Below are 19,483 nucleotides of genomic sequence, written 5' to 3'. Positions count from 1 at the left end.
TGCTTTACAGTTTATCTTCCCTTAATTTCACAGATTGGAATATTAATAGTTGATAAGAAGAGGCAACAGTTAGAAAAGGTTAGTGCCATGTCACAGTGGCTGAAGGGAGAGGGTCTGTACAGTATCTGATATTGAAATGGGAAATTGCTAATTCACAAGTAGCTATGGGATCAGGAATAAGCCATTGAAATTAACAGATTACAAAGATCTGTTCCATCTTGTCAGCATTCATGTACCTGAATGAACTTTGCTTTCTGTAAATTCCAGCTCTATCACAAAACGTTTGAATGAAGATCATGGGGACTTCTTTCTTGGTTTTGACTTAGCAGCTGCAGCAAGCACAGGTTCTTAGTTATGGCTACTCCACCACTTCATGTTTCTCAAACCAATAGCAGGTCAAAGTCCTCCTTATCCATCTCACAAGGACCAGAGATGTTAGTTCCTTTTCTGGGTTTCTTGATGCAAGGCAGTCCTTTAATTCTCTCTGTGCCTCTGACGTTAGACTTTTTATTTCGTGATGCAACAATGGTTTCTGAACTGTGGCAAATTTGCATAGAACGTGGGGTGTTAAGGAAATTTTTCACAGCCAATCACGGAATGAAATAATTGAGGCCATATTGCCTTTGTTGTGAAGAATGAGTACATTGCATTTGAAATTGACTAGAAAATTCTAGAGCTTTCTTGCAGTTTATTTTTCTCATGAATATTCGGCCCATGTGCCCACTATTGGACACGTCAAGACCAAGCATTGTTTGCAAGGCGTCTCACTATAAAAAAACATTTCCTCCCCATCACCTTTTTCAAGGCTTCCTTCACTTCTTTGTTTCTCAGGCTATAGATAAGGGGGTTCAGCATGGGGATAACAACAGCATAAAAAACGGATACCACCTTGTCATAACTGAGAGAGTGAGTGGAGCTTGGTTTCAGGTACATGAAGAAGAGGGTGCCATAGAATATGATGACAGCAGTCAGGTGGGAGGCACAGGTGGAGAAAGCTCTGTGTCTACTCCCAGAAGAGTGTTTTCCAAAGATGGTGCACAGAATGTAGACATAAGAGACAACGATTGTCAAAAGAGAACTACTTAAATTAATACCAGACAAGACTAAAAGCTGGATTTCTTTAGGACGCGTGTCAGAGCAGGACAAGGCTAACAGTGGAGGGTCATTGCAGTAGAAATGATCAATCACATTTGAGGAACAGAAAGAGAGTGTAAAAGTTAATGCTGTTTGAACCACTGAGCTCACAAAACCATAGAGATACACAATGGTCACTAATATGGTGCACAGCTTCTTCGACATAACAACAGAATAAAGCAATGGGTTGCAGATGGCTACATATCGGTCGTAAGCCATGATGGACAGTAAGAACAATTCTGTCATCACCAAACCATCAAACATATAAAATTGAATAGCACATCCAGTCAAGGAAATGCTTTTCTTTTTGGCAAAAAAACCTGCCATTGCTTTAGGAGTAACAGTGGAAGAATAGCCAGCATCCAAGAAAGACAAATGGCTGAGAAAGAAGTACATTGGAGTATTCAGCTGGGGATCAAGTTTGATCAATAGGATCATCCCTAGATTTGCACTCAATGTGATGATGTAAACAATCAAGAACAGGGCAAACAGAACTACTTGCAATTGTGGATAATCTGTGAGTCCTGAGAAGATGAACTGGGTTACTTGGCTTTCATTTTTCTCATTCATTTATAGTGTTTTTCAATTTAAAAAAAAAACCTGTCAGAGAAAGAAGGGAAAAAGAACAACCCAAAACAAACTGGAAAAAAGAAGATAAACATATAGTTATTTAACTTTATTAAATTATGGTTCTCACATAAATTATCATAAATGCACTAAATTAAAACAGAACAAATTCCAAATTCTACTTTATATTTTTAAACATTTAAGTTTACATTCAGGATTGTGCATGTTCAGTAACTGTGAAATGACCCAATAATCCAGTATTAATCTTTATTATTGATCAGTTGAAAATTTATACCAAACTGAATACAGTTCTCTCGAGCAAAGTTCATTGGAAGAAAAAAAAAAGGACATGTATTTTAGAAAAGTATACTGTATATTGTAGCAATTAGAAAGAAAAGGAATCAGGAACAATGCTGATGTGGCAAACACATCTTCTCAATCCTCCCCTTGCTCCAGAGTTTGTAAATGTAAAATTACACAAGGTACCATCAGTTTTATGACTATTATGGCTACTGTTAGATTATCCAGGCTCTATACTTTTCTATTACCAAAGTTTGTTTTATAATAAAATCATTAAACAGATGTTCTGCCTTCAGCTATTGAAATTCTCTTAAATACATTTGATACTTTGGGAAAATGAATAAACAGTGCAGATGTGTTGCTTCTTACAAGTTAGAATAGTCATGATTTCATTTTCCACCAATCACTGGCTGATACACATATCTTAGCGAGACTTACCTGTCTTAAGCAGTGGAAGTTCCAACTGAAATGATGTAGTGTAATAATGCACAGCCCAATAATATACTGCGGTTACATCTCATGGGTGTAATCTTTTGAATCCTCAAGACTGATGAAACTCAGCAATTAAACTACACTGGGCATCAGGTTATTTTTCTCAGCTCTCTTGGAATTTCCTATTTGTCCTTGTTGCTGTCGAAAGAGTCTAGACCTTGATAGATGCTTCCTTGGTGGAAAAATAACTATTGGAGGTGACCATTTAAGTAAGCGGTACTTAATCTTTTTCACCCTCTCTGTTATTCCATTGGGAGCCCATCACCAAATTAGCACTCCATCTTTGAGATGCCAAAACATTGAGCATCCTTTTATTCAGAAATTAAATTACAGCTTCCCTATGTGAGATTTTAAACACAGTCATTATGTCTATCATTTCAGTAAAGCCAAAGGGTATTTCCACAATTAAGAGAGCCAGTTTGGCATAGTGATTAAGTCACCAGTCTCGAAACCAGGAGACCATGACTTCTTAGTCCCATGTCCCAGAAAGTCAGCTTGATGACCTTTGACCAGCCTCTCTCTCTCAGCCCTAGGAAGAAAACATGGCAAGTCACTTCTGGAAAACCTTGCCAAGAAAACTGCAGGGATTATCTTGTTAGAAGTCAAACCCTCCCATCATCATTGAAAACATTTTGGTTTTCAGAAATCAAAGCATCAAGAATGAAGTTCTCAGAGGTATGAGAACTAAAGGTAAGAGGAATAAATTCTTAACTGAAAAATGGCAAAATGGATGACTAAAGCTGATTTTCTTTCAGAAATAATTGCAGCTGATGTATGTCTCCCCTATTCTAAAGTGAATGATATGGGTGACCAAGCTATTTTGGAGTATGAGGGCTAACCTTCAGGTAAACTTATGTGAGACTTTATTTTATTAGACACCAGGTTTTCCCAGATCCATGAAATACTATGCTCAGTCAGGTCCTCATCCCGCAGGGTATTGAGTGGCTGGAGGCATTGCATTATTGCATTTAACATATATATCTCAAGGGCACAAACTGGGGAAGACTGATAAACTATGTTAATATAGGGAGAAAAAGCATTCTTTTATTCTCAGCATAGAGAAAATTTCATCTAACTTTTAAATATGTAATACCTTTTTTCTACAGTTAGCTCTTTCTTTTATAAATTGCCATAGTATATTAATGTTCTGTAACTACTGTTAAAAAAAGAAAGACACAAGACAAGATCTGGAATGGGAAGCATGATAAAGTTGAAAAAGAAACTCAGTGAAGACTTCCCTAAGAAAATCCCTGAAGTCTTCATTCCATTGTAGAAAGTGGTTACAACCGATTCAGTTTATCTCAGGGTAACATCAGTCATTGGTGGCAAGATAAATCAGTTAGCTGGTTGTGATTTTGATAATGGCTTCTTTCACCTCCTTATTTCTCAAGCTATAGATTAGAGGATTCAACATGGGTATGATTAATGTGTACATTATGGAAATTACCATATCTGTACCCTGTCCAGATTTAAGATTGGGATGGATATATGTAAAGGTCCCAGTTCCATAAAGTAAAGCCACTGATGTTAGGTGAGAAGCACAGGTGGAGAAAGCTTTACGTTTTCCCTTCATCGAGTTGATCTTCAGGATAGCAGATAAAATGCAGAGATATGAAATGATAATGACTGAAATAGAGGTCATTGCAACTATTCCTGATGCAAAGACAGACAGAGATTCTGAAAGGTGGGACTCAGAGCAGGAAAGCTGAAGGAGTTTAGGGATGTCACAGAAGAAATGTTTGAGGATGTTACATCTACAGTAGGATAATCTGAATATACATGCTGTCTGTACCACTGAATTTACAACACCAGCTGCATATGATCCTGCAACCAAACAGTTGCATACTTCTTGGGACATAAAAACAGGATACAAGAGAGGGTTGCAAATAGCCATATATCGGTCAATTGCCATTACAGCCAAAAGAAAGCACTCAGTAGTCACAAAGACAGTGAACAACCAGAGCTGAACAACACAGCCTGCGTAAGAGATGCTTTTATGATCTACCAAGAAGTTCACTAGCATCTTGGGGGCAATCACTGAGACGTAGCAGAGGTCAGTGAAGGATAAATGGAGGAGGAAAAAGTACATGGGAGTGTGAAAGTGGGAGTCAATCCTGATCAGCACAATAAGGCCGAGGCTTCCGGTCACAGTGAAAAGATAAATGGCAAGAAACAGAAAGAAGAGAACCATCTGCAGGTTGGGTTCATCAGTGAATCCTAGTAGAATGAATTCTGTTACCATTGTGTAGTTATTCTGCGGATCCATTTTTATTGAATCAGGTCTCTGGAGAGAGAAAAAAATCAAATCAAACAAAAATATAATTAAGTATTTGTTGTATGATGATTACATTTTTGTTTGCATTCATAGGTTTACTTTTGTAGTGCTTTAATAAAATATATGGACCAAGAAACCCATAACCTTTTCCCAAACATAAAGGCTCCCTCGTTTTGTTTTATCTGTCCCATTAATGCTAACAATCCGTATCATATAAGAGTAGTATTTCATCCAGCAGCATACGGAGGCTACAGGGAAAGGGGCAAAGAAAGTAAACTGATAGTTTAGGTCCAGAAAGTAGGAAAAAAGTGGAGAAAACCTTTATAAATTGCAGATAAAATGAACCTTTGGTTTGACATGGCATCCAGATCCAAATACCGAGCTTTTCTAGCTTCTGTGCTGGCTACATGTTATGTAAGTTTTGCAGTGAGAATTTCCAGGATATGCCAGGTGTACTTGGCTCCTAGTGTCTACACACTACTGAGAGAGGTGGGTAGGACCTCTTTTGCCTCAATGCTTTGATAGGGACCCCACTTCCAGGGATACAGCACATTTTCTCACTACTGTGTTCTATGTGTTGTCTTGAGCACTTCATTACTGCATAAGTTTTTGTTTATATTTGATTAATTAATTAATTAATTTTTCAAATTTCTGAATTTCCCATCACATTTACAGTTTCAAACAAAACAATATAATCATATAAAAGCCATAATTAAAAACAAATCTAAAAACAACATTAAAAGAGAGTTTTAAAAAAGGACAATTGCAATGTTAAAAGGGAGAAGGAGACTCTTCAATCCACCCATTACCTTCAGGATTGAAATACCTCCAAACAAGTTGGTAGAGTCAGGTCTTGATGGTTTTCAGAAAGCCTAGGAGAGTGGGGACCTGTCTTGCCTCTGGGGACAAGATGTTCCATACCACCAAGATTCCAAACTCTTCCATCTCCACTGAAAATGTGTGAATCTATCCATTCATAAGTCCCATCTCTCTACTCAATACTTCAAGGACCAAGATGTGCAGTGAGGGGCTTGAAAGAGAAAAGATTAAATAAATGGAGGAATAGAGGAGATTTTTTTTGTCATTCTGCCCTTGACAAGGGTCCAGTTTTCACTAAGCAAAGTAACAGCCCCCCTCCCCCCAGGTTAATCACTGTCCTTGTTCATCACATTCATGAAGCTATACCCTTTTGTTCTGCAGAGTGCAATGTTATTGGCTGGGGTCAGACACTGAACTTTTTTAAAAACCAAGACTTCAATTCGATTGGGTTTATATTTACATCCAAAACAAATGCATTCAATTATCATTTAATTGGACCTGAGGCACAATCATTCTCTGTTTTAGAATATAGGACCAGAAGGGAAAATACATTCTTAGTCAATTAAATAAAGAAGAAGGTAGGATGAAGTATTGTTTATGGAAGCTCAACTAAAGAAGTTTGTCTTGTTCTTTTGTCCTAACAGAATGGATGAAAAAAAACAACCCCATTTTTCTTAATTACCATCATTTTTATCTTCTTTTGGCTATCTTTTTACCAGTACAAAATCCTACACCAATTAAAGCTTAATCAACACTGCTTGTTTTATAGCCTTTATACTGATTAAAAGCTGTTTTTAGGTAAATAAAATATTACCCATTTTTTTTGCCAGTGGTTATTTTGCAATGTTATATCAGTGTTTTCTAAGTTCAGTCTAGTAACAGTTTTGACATAGTTAAAAAAGTTGAATCTTGGAGTATGACAATTAGTCCATTATTTCTGCAGTGAAGTCATTCATGACACAAAATTTAGGTTCCAGTCATTTCTATGTTGTCATCGTAGATGAATTGAGTATTAATGCCTTTCACCGAAGAGAAGAAGATTGTGTTTTGAAGGTTTCAGATGATGGAATTTTCCATTCAATTAAAGCTGTCAGACAAATGAGATCTTTAAGAGAAGTATATTGTAGCAAGTGGCCATCCATCTCTTTTTTCTCTTGAATATCCCCCTAAATCACTTTGCAGATGAAATTATAACCCTAATCTTTTTATCAGAGTTTAACTACACATGATAGACTTAAGATAGATTTAATACCTCCACTATAAGTAAAGCTTGTACCCTTATTGATAGACACGAACATACTGTACTAGAGAAAGTTGACCATGGTACAACCTCATACACACACACACACACCAACAAAATTGCTCAACAAATATAGTTTTAAACAATTGTATATATTTCTTGCTTGTACACATCTTACGTTAATCTCTAAATTTAAACTTTTTCCTTTTTCCCTTTGTAATGAAATGTTTATTTGTTAAAAATATTATTCAACTTACGAAAGGATTGCACAAAAATGGCAGGCACAGGATAGACAAAGGGTCTGTCTACAGTTTTCCATCCCCAACGAATAGATTGATATAGTCTCATTGCATGCAACATTTCAAAATGGTATCAGCATACTTTACTTGTAGAAAATCTAAGATACCCTGGGGGCACAGGCAGTGTCTTTCATGGATTATAATAAGTCCCATTGGCAAAGCACATATTAGACAACAAAATTGTCTATCTTTTGAAAAGTTAGCGCGAATTGTCTAGATATAGTTTGCATACAAGATCCAGATGGCCAAAGAATGTATAGGATATTACTTTTTGACAGCAAGTGTGAGATGGTTTCATATATCCCACTAAAACATGGCTTGTTTTAGCCCTGGGTTCTTGATCAAGCAATAGTGACTGGTTCACATGTAATGTCATGACATTAGTCATGATTTCCAAGCCACGTTATTTGGGTTATTTGCAGGACCACTTATCTCTGATCATTTCTGCCTGTTCCACAAAAGCTTGGAAAGCAGGTACAATTCCTTCCATCCCTGCCTCAGATTTATGCCTTTTTAGTCACTCGTCTCTCAAGATGTGGATACACCCTGTTAGCTTTTTGCAAAGCCTTGAAATTTGGCTATATAGAAGAATGTTGAATGAACCTATGTGTAATATAATGGTTGAGATTATGTTTGTGGTATGGCCTTGGTTTCGTGGCATTTTTCCTTGTTTTATTTGATTGGTTATTATCTGTTTTCCATTTTTACCTCAATGTACATCTCCCAGGGTCAGAACTGTGAACTGAGCCGCTATTTATATTGATTAAATAACTAAACAAACAAAAAACAAAAACAGACATTATGTGTACAGACATTATGTGTATCATGTGCATATTACAGTGCATGAAATCAGCAATCACAAAATGTCTGGTCTGCAAAGAACGATAAGTAAATCTGCAATCCTGTTTTAACTAGGAGCAATCACTACTGGATTTATTTCTGAGTAGATGTGTGTTTTGTAGGGAGAACGAGGCAGACAGGGACTGAGGCAAGGCAGGTTGAAGCTAACACAACCTTTATTAACACAAAGTCAACAGCTCAGAAGTACGGCAAACTCAGTAAGGCAAACAGCGAAGCAAATGACAGCTGACAGCTCTTTTATAGTCGAACTGTCAGGCAATAGTCCAATCAGGTGGCTGGATTCTCCCGCCGGCTGGCTGGTGCGTCTTGGCCAATCAGGAGAGGCCAATGCAAGTCTATGGCAGGAGAGTTCACAAGAAAGTAGCAGGCTAGACAAAGTTAGGAACGCTTCAATACACAACAATGTGTATACCAAGTAAAGGCTTCTCTTATACGACAGACCTGCTCTGCCTAGAAGGGCAGTGGCCTAATTAATGAAGAAGGGCAGATAAAGTGCAGGAAGATGGACAACAGCTGAAAGCTAAATCATTTGGAAAAGACCAAATCCTATCCAGGCCTGCAGGCCATGGCTTGTCCAATCCATGGCCTGCAGGCCTGGAGAGCTAATAATGTGCCTCCACAACTTTTAATGTTATTATATGTTTTTAGTGATTTTTTTAAAGTGACATTATATTACGTATTTTATATGTGGCCTAAGACAATTCCGCTTCACTCAATGCGTCCCAGGCAAGCCAAAAGGTTGGACACCCCTGCTATACAGCATCCTTAATTTCTGTTACTCTATGAGCTGGAACTATCGAGTGGTGTGCAGATAATCTTGAAAAAGGAATGCAAGTATCATTAAGCAAAAGATAGCTCAGTCCTGGGAAAGGAAAATCAGAATGACTGAGAAACAAAAAACAACCACACGTTGATAATGTTTGGTATAAAAGGGGCAGAAGGATCATTTTGCAGACTTTCAAGATTCTTTTATTTCATCTTACCACAGCACAGTAGCCTATATGAAATCCTTGCTCTGTTTCCTGGCCTGGCCTACTCTGAAGGGCTGACAAGAGCCCAGGTACATGCTAGAAACCAGCATAGATGTGCCAAGCACATCTTTGCTTAGTCGCTGGGTCTGCTTATTATTAGAAAAATAAAAGGAGAATGTGGGCTATACACAATTGGACTTTCAGAAAAGAACTTTTTTTAATGAATGAATTTTAAAACCCTGGATTTAAACACCCATAGCCTTTAGAACACCTACATTCAGTTCTTCTGAAACAATGTGGTCTCCATTGCCTTACAATTGTTAATGCTTCTTGCAAATGTCATCATCTCTTGACAAGCAAATTTTTTAGCTAGGCTGATTAGTCTCGTCTTAGATTGGGCCATGTGTTCAAGTGTTCAGTCCTGGATACAATCTGATTTTTTTTAAAAAACGGTATTATATTGTTGGCATATTCATTTCCAAAGCCTTCAGGATGCTATGCCAAGTGCTAGTCTTCATTTTACTTCTAGACTGTTAGTTTACTGTCCTAAAAGGCAGAAGCTATTCACCAATATTTTCCTTGCTCATGCCTTGAATAATTTTCTCCATCTTACTGGGGAAAAATCAGGTTTATATCAGGTTATATCAAGTTATGCCAGAGATGTAACCACTCTTTGTGGCTTGAGAAGGGAGATGCTGGTTGTTCCAGAATGTTAGATATCCAGAACGTTGCAAAAATATCTGGGATATATATGTCTCCCACACACAGATCCTCCTGAGTTTGAGTTCAGGTGGGGACCGCAGGTTTTAAAGGGACTTCCAAGAAGCAGATCCTACAGTTTGTTGCTAAGATACAAAATCATAATCCCAAATCCTGGATGAGCCAATACAATGAAGAGGAAGCAGAAGCTAGTGCGGTGGGAAAGGTATAAATATTGTGGTGTTGAACTATAAGGAACTGTCAAAAATTCTTCCCCGGAGCTGCTAGAACCACTGCCTGTTTTCTGTTACTATTCTTGGTAGGATTACAAGAGCCCCATTTCATGTACTTAATAAGTACATGAGCTTAATAAGTTCTCTGTTTGTGAAGGAAATATTCCAGAATAGACTGGGCCATTTTATTGGTGATGAAGATAAGATTCTTCTCTAACATTCTGTAATTATTTAAGCATTAACGATCGTATTTTCTGGAAATATGATGCTAGAATATCTACTGGAAATAAAAACATATAAAAAAAGAACGTTGTTCCTTGATGCTCACTGAATGTTGTTTGCTTGCTGATGTTTGGCTACCTAACTAAGTAACATCATCAGTGCTATGACGATGCTACTTTGTTGGGTAACGAAATCACAGGTGGTATTCACTTACCTTCCCTACCGGTTCACAAATGTGAGTGTGTGAACACGAATGCACATGCAACCTCTGCACATGTGCTCAGCCTTCCGCGCATGCGGTTTTGGCTAAAAAATGGGCCTAAATGGGATGCCATAGAGCTGGGGTGGGCTGGCAGAGCTACCCGTGATTTCCGCTACTGATTCGGATTAACTGGTCCGAACCAGGGGAATGCTACCACTGAATGAAATGTCTGCAAGCAAACAGCCAAACTCAGAGAGCATAACTCTGATGTATATGCATTATTTTCTATTGTGTTCAGTATCTGCTAATATTACTCATTAATGCATTCTGACTTCAATTTCCTATGTGCTTTCTGTTTTAAGCTGCAGCCATCATCACCACAACCTTGGCCTAGTTTTTGACAAGCTTCCAGGTTTGTTATTTGTCCTGCTTTTAGTAGCATACATTTTGATAGAGTTCTGGAAATGTCAAAAGCTTGCGTGTTCGATTGATAACTATGATTTAGTAGTCTAAATATATTGATCCATTTAGATGCATCTAACTACCATACTATAATTCTTTATGATAGCACTTGAAAATGTTGTGATTCTGGAGTTTTGGATCAAAAGTCTGGAAAAAGGCAGGTATGATATAGTGATCTGAGTCCTGTTTGTTGTGTACATGCTTGGTAGGTGCAAAAGCAGTGGGGCTTGATTGTGCCATTAAGTCCACAGTTCTGCTGATACCAATCATCCAATTGATATCACTAGTCCAAATGTCAGGTAATATAGCAAATGTGTTTATATCACATTGTATAAATCTATGTTTTATGATGTATGCTGTTGAGAGTGATTTGCTGGGATGAGCAAATAAAGAAATCAAATCATACCATATCAATCAATCAATCAATCAATCAATCAATCAATCAAATCATTGCTGAAGTCACATGGTGAAAGCTAAACTATTTTTGGAAAAGGTGTGCTTTAAGAAATTTATTTCCTTTATGTATTAAATTTGTTTGCTGCCTATCTTATTTCAAAGTGATTCTGGGCATCTTACAGCATAATTTTTTTTAAACCATCAAATATAAATATACACCCAATAAAATCACAACACAAACAGAATAAAATCATTGACACAAGATGGAGAAGGAGGCAGTTGAATGCACTGGGGGGGGAGGGGGGATTAGGGCTCTAATTTAATTCACCAGCTACAGTTTGAAGCTCCCCCCCAGTGGCCCCAAGCCATCTGGCAGAACCAGGTCATAAGCCTCTTATGGAAAGTCAGAAGGGTAGGAGCCAATCTCACCTCAGGAGGTAAAATATTCCAAAGGGCAGGAACCATGGCAGAGATTACTCTTCTTCTAGACTCTGCCTGCTGAAATTCCTTGATTGACAAGATCTGCAGTATGTCCCCTCTGCCACACTATGCTCCCTCTGGGCGAATGGGACAGGCCAGTCCCATTGGAGTGAGATGGTTCCTCAAGTAACCTAGATCTATGCCATGTAGATAAAGGTAATAACTAACACATTGAATTGCACCCAGGAGCAAACCAGCAACCAGAGCAGCTTGTGAGCAGTGATATAACATGGGCCACTTTAGGGTCCTTAAGAATTGCCTGCATTGCCGCATTCTGCTCCAGCTGTAGTTTCTGAATGCTCTTCAAGGGTAGCCCCATGTAGAATGCATTGCAGTGGTCCAAATGTGCGGTGACTAGGGCTTGCATGACTGAGTGATCCAGGAAAGGCTGCAACTGGTGCACAAGACAAAGTTGTGCAAAGGCTCTCCTAGCTGTGACTGCCACCTGCTCTTCAAGCAGGTATTGCGAGTCCAGGAGAAAGCCCAAGTTGCAAACCAGATCTTTCTTCGGTAGTGCTACCACTGTTCCCTCTAAGGTGCATGCCTGCGCGGCCACGCACATGCCTGGAATACGCCACGCAGTAGTTTCTAACTGCCGCATAGCATCATGTATTTGCTGGACATTGACTACAGAGCGGCTATGGAATCGCAATCAAAACCTCCTCCAGCTAAACCTTTCCTACCGCAGTACATTGCCGCCTGACTTCAGGATTCTCCCTAATCAGTGTGGGTCGAAAAGAAAAAAGGAAAAGGGGCGCTTAAAGGTTCAAAACACTGGAGCAAATGCTTCAGAGGCAACAGTTTTCACGGGGAATTAGAACAGAGAGCCCTGGAGTTTCACTGCCCAGCCCACCTGGTCAGACCTTGCTTTCCGCGCGTGCCGCGTGATCGGCTAATTTGCTACTGCCTGGCTCCCTGGCTAGATTTTTGCTGGGGGGGGGGGGAAGCTCCTTGGCCTCTGTCTCTTTTTCTCCCTCCTCGCTTCTTGGGGGCTCCACCAATGGGGGAGCAAGGCCCAGCGCCAGGCTTTGGGCTAACACAGGGGTCTGCAAAGTTGGCTGTTTTAAGACTGGTGGACTTCAACTCTCAGAATTCTGGAACTTGAAGTCCACCAGTCTTAAAAGAGCCAACTTTGCAGACCCCTGGGCTAACATGATTGATGCCTTCGAAGTCAGAAAGAGGCGAGAGAGCCTGGTCACATGACATCACGCTTTGTGACCACATTGCTGAGTAATAAAAATTCCAGTCCCACGTTCCAGGCCTGGATAGCTAGCAATGTGGCCCCACAACTTTTAACATTATTATGCACTTTTTAGTGATTTTTTTTAGTGATACTATATTATATATTTTATATGTGGCCCAAGACCTTCACTCCTCACTTAATGAGGTCCAGGCAAGCCAAAAGGTTGGACATTCATGCTATATTCCTTGATTTCCTTAATTATCCTTAATTTCTCTTGCTAAGAGCTGGAACACTTGAGTGGTGTGGAGATAATCTTGAAAAAGGAATGCAAAAGTCTGCTACAAAGCACTGTGAAATGAAAGCCCATGCTTACTCTATTTCATGTGAACATAGTTTTATCTATTATGTGTCTCCTTTTTTCCTTGCTTTTTTCCTTTTGCCATCCTGCTATGTTAGAAAACTGGGAGTTGCAATCTTTTCTGCAGTCAAGGTGTCTGATTGACTGATGGGAAAGCATCACAAAGCTTCCAAGGTTTGCGTGGACCCTTCCATAGAGATTGGATTTCATTTCTTCTAGTTATATAATCCCGTTTGATTCCCATTCGGAGTATAGACAAATCCTTCAGTGGAATCTTTGCATTAAGTCTGGCTCTCTTTTTTTCTTTCTGATGGCTGTGTCTTTTTATGGTCACTGAAATCTGAAGACCCAGCAGGATATTTCTGAATCTGGAATAAGCAGAACAATGCAGCTGACTTACAAAAAAGTATGCTTATTCTTCAGTGCATAAAAGCATAAATGGATTTGTGGAAACATCTCTTCTTTCTCTTCTTTTTCTTTTATTTCTGATAAATCAGCAGTAATTACAGTTACCACTGTGCTAAAATGAAGGGCTTTTTTTGAGGATAGAAATAGTATAATGCATTCCAATTCATATTCAGGGGGAGATGGGAAGAAGACAAATAAAACTATTTTTTACACTTTTTGGCTGCCACCTCATAAGGATTTAATTGGAATCCATATGTTATTTATTTATTTATTTGTTTGTTTGTTTCGATTTATCAGTCGCCCCCTCTCCGCAAAGGGACTCGGGGGCGATGTTAAACTTGGCTCTTATACTCATTTAAGATCCTTGTGCTGTTGGGCCTCTTGTGTGTTCTTTTCTTGGAACTCCAGTACATTAGATATCCATGTGTATGGATGAGTTTGGGTGTGCATGAGCATTAGGCCCAAAACAGGGCATGGGGGAGTGCGGTGCCCCCCCCAACCCACTTTTGGTCCTAGGAGGCTGCAGGGAAGCCTACTAGGCCCAAAACGGGATGGGTGTGTGTGTCTTGCACGCACATGTGTGAGGGAGTGCAAGGGGGGGCATATGCATGTGCAGGGGGTTGGGCGTGGAGGGTCGCATTTGCATTGCTTTTGGCACGCAAAGAGAAAAAGGTTAGCCATCACTGGCATAGGATATGATGAATTGTTTCTTTTTAAAGAGATGCATACATAGTACAATTCCTCTGTGTTTAATTAAAGTAAATTGTCATTTTTAGTCTGTTTTTCCTATTTCTTTATTATATACCAGCCATCTCCTTCTCTCCCACTATTTTTCTCTCTGTGTCCTTCTCTCAACTATACCTCTGTGTCCTTCTCTCGACACACACCTATCTTTCTCTCTGTTTGTGTTTGTGTATGTGCAACTTTGAGTCAGTGTTGATGTTGTTGTCCAGCAGGATCCGGTTGAGCTGCTGATGGATTCGGATAGCAAGGAACCATATGAGTCTGCCCTGGACGATGTGGAGGACCCTGTTCAAGGTTCAGACTCAGAGCAGGGACCAGGGGGGCTGGTTGGCCACCAGGAGGTGCCTGAGGCATGGATCAGTGGGGAGGATCAAAGGCAGTTTGTCCCTGATGCTAGATTGAGAAGGGCTGAGAAACGGAAGCAGCAACTATGTAGGCAGACTCACAGAAGATGATTAAGCACAGGTGGTTGTGGATTGGCCCCTCCCAAAAGAGCTTATAGGTGAGGCGTTGGGAGGGGACATTTGCAGGAAACAACTGTTCGAATTAGTAGTTAAGAAAATCTATGTATTCTAGTCATGTCTGCTCATTGGGACTATCTGCGGTGCTTCATTTGAATTATCTGGGTTGCTCTATTGAACTTGTGTTGTCTGGGCCCTCAGCCAAATTATTTGTTATCTCAGTAATTAAACAGTGGCAAACAGCCAAGCCTGTGTTCTGGTTTATTCACAGGGGTGGAGAGGGGGGGTCACAGGGACGTGCGGTCTTTGGAGGCAGGGGAGGCAGAGCCTCACCTCTCATCATGAAATAATATCCATAAGGGAGTTTCATATATATAAGAGGAAGAGGAGGGAGGAGGAGGAGCGTGTGTGGGGCGGTGCCAGCTGGGCAACCTGCAGAGGCAGGAGAGTTCTCGGAAGCGCCAATAACCTTCCTGCCTCTGCTGTACTTTGCGCGCTCCTCGTGACTGCAATAGACGTCCAGAAGTGGCAGGGGCTTGATGACATCGTCGTAGCTGCCATGCGCGGATGGATGGAGGTAGCGAGAGTGGTGCCGAGGCAGTCCGGCAGACGAGCGACCGAGGATCAGGCTGCCTGATCCTCCATCGCTCGCTCGCTCACTGTTTCGTCTGCCCGGACCCCTCGGCGCCACTCTGGTTACCTCCGTTCGGCCGCGCCCAGCAGTGACGTCAGCGACGTCATCAAGACGAAGTGGCTTGGAGGTAAAGTGCTTTTCAGTGCTTTTCTGTGCGTCTGGCATTTAGGTAGATAGCCAGATGTCCTAAACGCCAGACGCACAGAAAAGCAGCTGCTGTTGGGGATCGCGGAATGTGAGCCAGCAAAGCGCGCACAGGAAGGCGGGGAATGGGATCACGTGTGCTTGAGGCTGAGGCAGCCTCAGGCTCCAGCACACGTGGTCCCATTCCCCGCCTTCCTGATGACGTTACCAGACAAGACTAAAAGCTGGATTTCTTTAGGATGTGTGTCAGAGCAGGACAAGGATAACAGTGGAGGGTCATTGCAGTAGAAATGATCAATCACATTTGAGGAACAGAAAGAGAGTGTAAATGTTAATGCTGTTTGAACCACTGAGCTCACAAAACCATAGAGATACACAATGGTCACTAATATGGTGCACAGGTTCTTCGACATAACAACAGAATAAAGCAATGGGTTGCAGTTACAACTGCAAATGAATGAAATACTATGCTCAGTCATGTCCTCATCCCGCAGGGTATTGAGTGGCTGGAGGCATTGCATTATTGCATTTAACATATATATCTCAAGGGCACAAACTGGGGAAGCCTGTAAACTATGTTAATATAGGGAGAAAAAGGATTCTTTTATTCTCAGCATAGAGAAAATTTCATCTAACTTTTAAATATGTAATACCTTTTTTCTACAGTTAGCTCTTTCTTTTATAAATTGCCATAGTATATTAATGTTCTGTAACTACTGCTAAAAAAAGAAAGATACAAGACAAGGTCTGGAATGGGAAGCATGCTAAAGTTGAAAAAGAAACTCAGCGAAGACTTCCCTAAGAAAATCCCTGAAGTCTTCATTCCATTGTAGAAAGTGGTTACAACTGATTCAGTTTATCTCAGGGTAACATCAGTCATTGGTGGCAAGATAAATCAGTTAGCTGGTTGTGATTTTGCTAATGGCTTCTTTCACCTCCTTATTTCTCAAGCTATAGATTAGAGGATTCAACATGGGTATGATTAATGTGTACATTATGGAAATTACCATATCTGCATCCTGTCCAGATTTAAGATTGGGATGGATATATGTAAAGGTCCCAGTTCCATAAAGTAAAGCCACTGATGTTAGGTGAGAAGCACAGGTGGAGAAAGCTTTATGTTTTCCCTTCATCGAGTTGATCTTCAGGATAGCAGATAAAATGCAGAGATATGAAATGATAATGACTGAAATAGAGATCATTGCAACTATTCCTGATGCAAAGACAGACAGAGATTCTGAAAGGTGGGACTCAGAGCAGGAAAGCTGAAGGAGTTTAGGGATGTCACAGAAGAAATGTTTGAGGATGTTACATCTACAGTAGGATAATCTGAATATACATGCTGTCTGTACCACTGAATTTACAACACCAGCTGCATATGATCCTGCAACCAAACAGTTGCATACTTCTTGGGACATAAAAACAGGATACAATAGAGGGTTGCAAATAGCCATATATCGGTCAATTGCCATTACAGCCAAAAGAAAGCACTCAGTAGTCCCAAAGGCAGTGAACAACCAGAGCTGAACAACACAGCCTGCGTAAGAGATGCTTTTATGATCTACCAAGAAGTTCACTAGCATCTTGGGGGCAATCACTGAGACGTAGCAGAGGTCAGTGAAGGATAAATGGAGGAGGAAAAAGTACATGGGAGTGTGAAAGTGGGAGTCAATCCTGATCAGTACAATAAGGCCAAGGCTTCCGGTCACAGTGAAAAGATAAATGGCAAGAAACAGAAAGAAGAGAACCATCTGCAGGTTGGGTTCATCAGTGAATCCTAGTAGAATGAATTCTGTTACCATTGTGTAGTTATTCTGCGGATCCATTTTTATTGAATCAGGTCTCTGGAGAGAGAAAAAAATCAAATCAAACAAAAATATAATTAAGTATTTGTTGTATGATGATTACATTTTTGTTTGCATTCATAGGTTTACTTTGGTAGTGCTTTAATAAAATATATGGACCAAGAAACCCATAACCTTTTCCCAAACATAAAGGCTCCCTCACTTTGTTTTATCTGTCCCATTAATGCTAACAATCTGTATCATATAAGAGTAGTATTTCATCCAGCAGCATACGGAGGCTACAGGGAAAGGGGCAAAGAAAGTAAACTGATAGTTTATCTCCAGAAAGTAGGAAAAAAGTGGAGAAAACCTTTATAAATTGCAGATAAAATGAACCTTTGGTTTGACATGGCATCCAGATCCAAATACCGAGCTTTTCTAGCTTCTGTGCTGGCTACATGTTATGTAAGTTTTGCAGTGAGAATTTCCAGGATATGCCAGGTGTACTTGGCTCCCAGTGTCTATGCACTACTGAGAGAGGTGGGTAGGACCTCTTTTGCCTCGATGCCTTGATAGGGACCCCACTTCCAGGGATACAGCACATTTTCTCACTACTGTGTTCTATGCGTTGTCTTGAGCACTTCATTACTGCATAAGTTTTTATTTATATTTGATTAATTAATTAATTCATTTTTCACATTTCTGAATTTCCCATCACATTTACAGTTTCAAACAAAACAATATAATCATATAAAAGCCATAATTAAAAACAAATCTAAAAACAACATTAAAAGAGAGTTTTAAAAAGGACAATTGCAAAGTTAAAAGGGAGAAGGAGACTCTTCAACCCACCCATTACCTTCAGGATTGAAATACCTCCAAACAAGTTGGTAGAGTCAGGTCTTGATGGTTTTCAGAAAGCCTAGGAGAGTGGGGACCTGTCTTGCCTCTGGGGACAAGATGTTTCATACCACCAAGATTCCAAACTCTTCCATCTCCACTGAAAATGTTTGAATCTATCCATTCATAAGTCCCATCTCTCTACTCAATACTTCATTGACCAAGATGTGCAGTGTGGGGCTTGAAAGAGGAAAGATTAAATAAATGGAGGAATAGAGGAGATTTTTTTGTCATTCTGCCCTTGACAGGGGTCCAGTTTTCACTAAGCAAAGTAACAGCCCACCTCCCCGCAGGTTAATCACTGTCCTTGTTCATCACATTCATGAAGCTATACCCTTTTGTTCTGCAGAGTGCAATATTATTGGCTGGGGTCAGACACTGAACTTTTTTTAAAATCAAGACTTCAAATTCGATTGGGTTTATATTTACGTCCAAAACAAATGCATTCCATTATCATTTAATTGGACCTGAGGCACAATCATTCTCTGTTTTAGAAGGGAAAATACATTCTTAGTCAATTAAATAAAGAAGAAGGTAGGATGAAGTATTGTTTATGGAAGCTCAACTAAAGAAGTTTGTCTTGTTCTGTGTCCTAACAGAATGGATGAAAAAAAACCCATTTTTCTTAATTACCATCATTTTTATCATCTTGTGGCTATCTTCTTACCCGTACAAAACCCTACACCAATTAAAGCTTAATTAACACTGCTTGTTTTATAGCCTTTATACTGATTAAAAGCTGTTTTTAGGTAAATAAAATATTATCCATTTTTTTGCCAGTAGTTATTTTGCAATGTTATATCAGTGTTTTCTAAGTTCAGTCCAGTAACAGTTTTGACATAGTTAAAAAAAGTTGAATCTTGGAGTATGACAATTAGTGCATTATTTCTGCAGTGAAGTCATTCATGACACAAAATTTAGGTTCCAGTCATTTCTATGTTGTCATCGTAGATGAATTGAGTATTAATGCCTTTCACCGAAGAGAAGAAGATTGTGTTTTGAAGGTTTCAGATGATGGAATTTTCCATTCAATTAAAGCTGTCAGACAAATGAGATCTTTAAGAGTATATTGTAGCAAGTGGCCATCCATCTCTTTTTTCTCTTGAATATCCCCCTAAATCACTTTGCAGATGAAATTATAACCCTAATCTTTTTATCAGAGTTTAACTACACATGATAGACTTAAGATAGATTTAATACCTCCACTATAAGTAA

At 39.6% G+C, this 19,483-nt stretch overlaps 1 protein-coding gene across 1 annotated transcript; it reads right to left on the bottom strand.

Annotated features, from left to right (window-relative positions):
* Positions 1–735: 735 nt before the first annotated feature.
* Positions 736–17,386, bottom strand: LOC309391596 (olfactory receptor 8U9-like; the record flags this gene model as incomplete). The annotated part of the gene is made up of 3 exons (XM_081952227.1): positions 736–1,356; positions 4,409–4,777; positions 16,592–17,386. The coding sequence occupies 3 exons, from the start codon at positions 17,384–17,386 to the stop codon at positions 736–738; spliced, it is 1,785 nt and encodes a 594-aa protein (XP_081808353.1).
* Between the last annotated feature and the right edge of the window lie 2,097 nt (positions 17,387–19,483).

The sequence above is a fragment of the Natrix helvetica genome (genome assembly GCF_964273705.1).
Source record: "Natrix helvetica genome assembly, chromosome: 1".
Classification (NCBI taxonomy): Eukaryota; Metazoa; Chordata; class Lepidosauria; order Squamata; family Natricidae; genus Natrix; species Natrix helvetica.
Note: the sequence above shows the minus strand (reverse complement) of the source record. Positions and strands in the feature narration are given on the sequence as shown.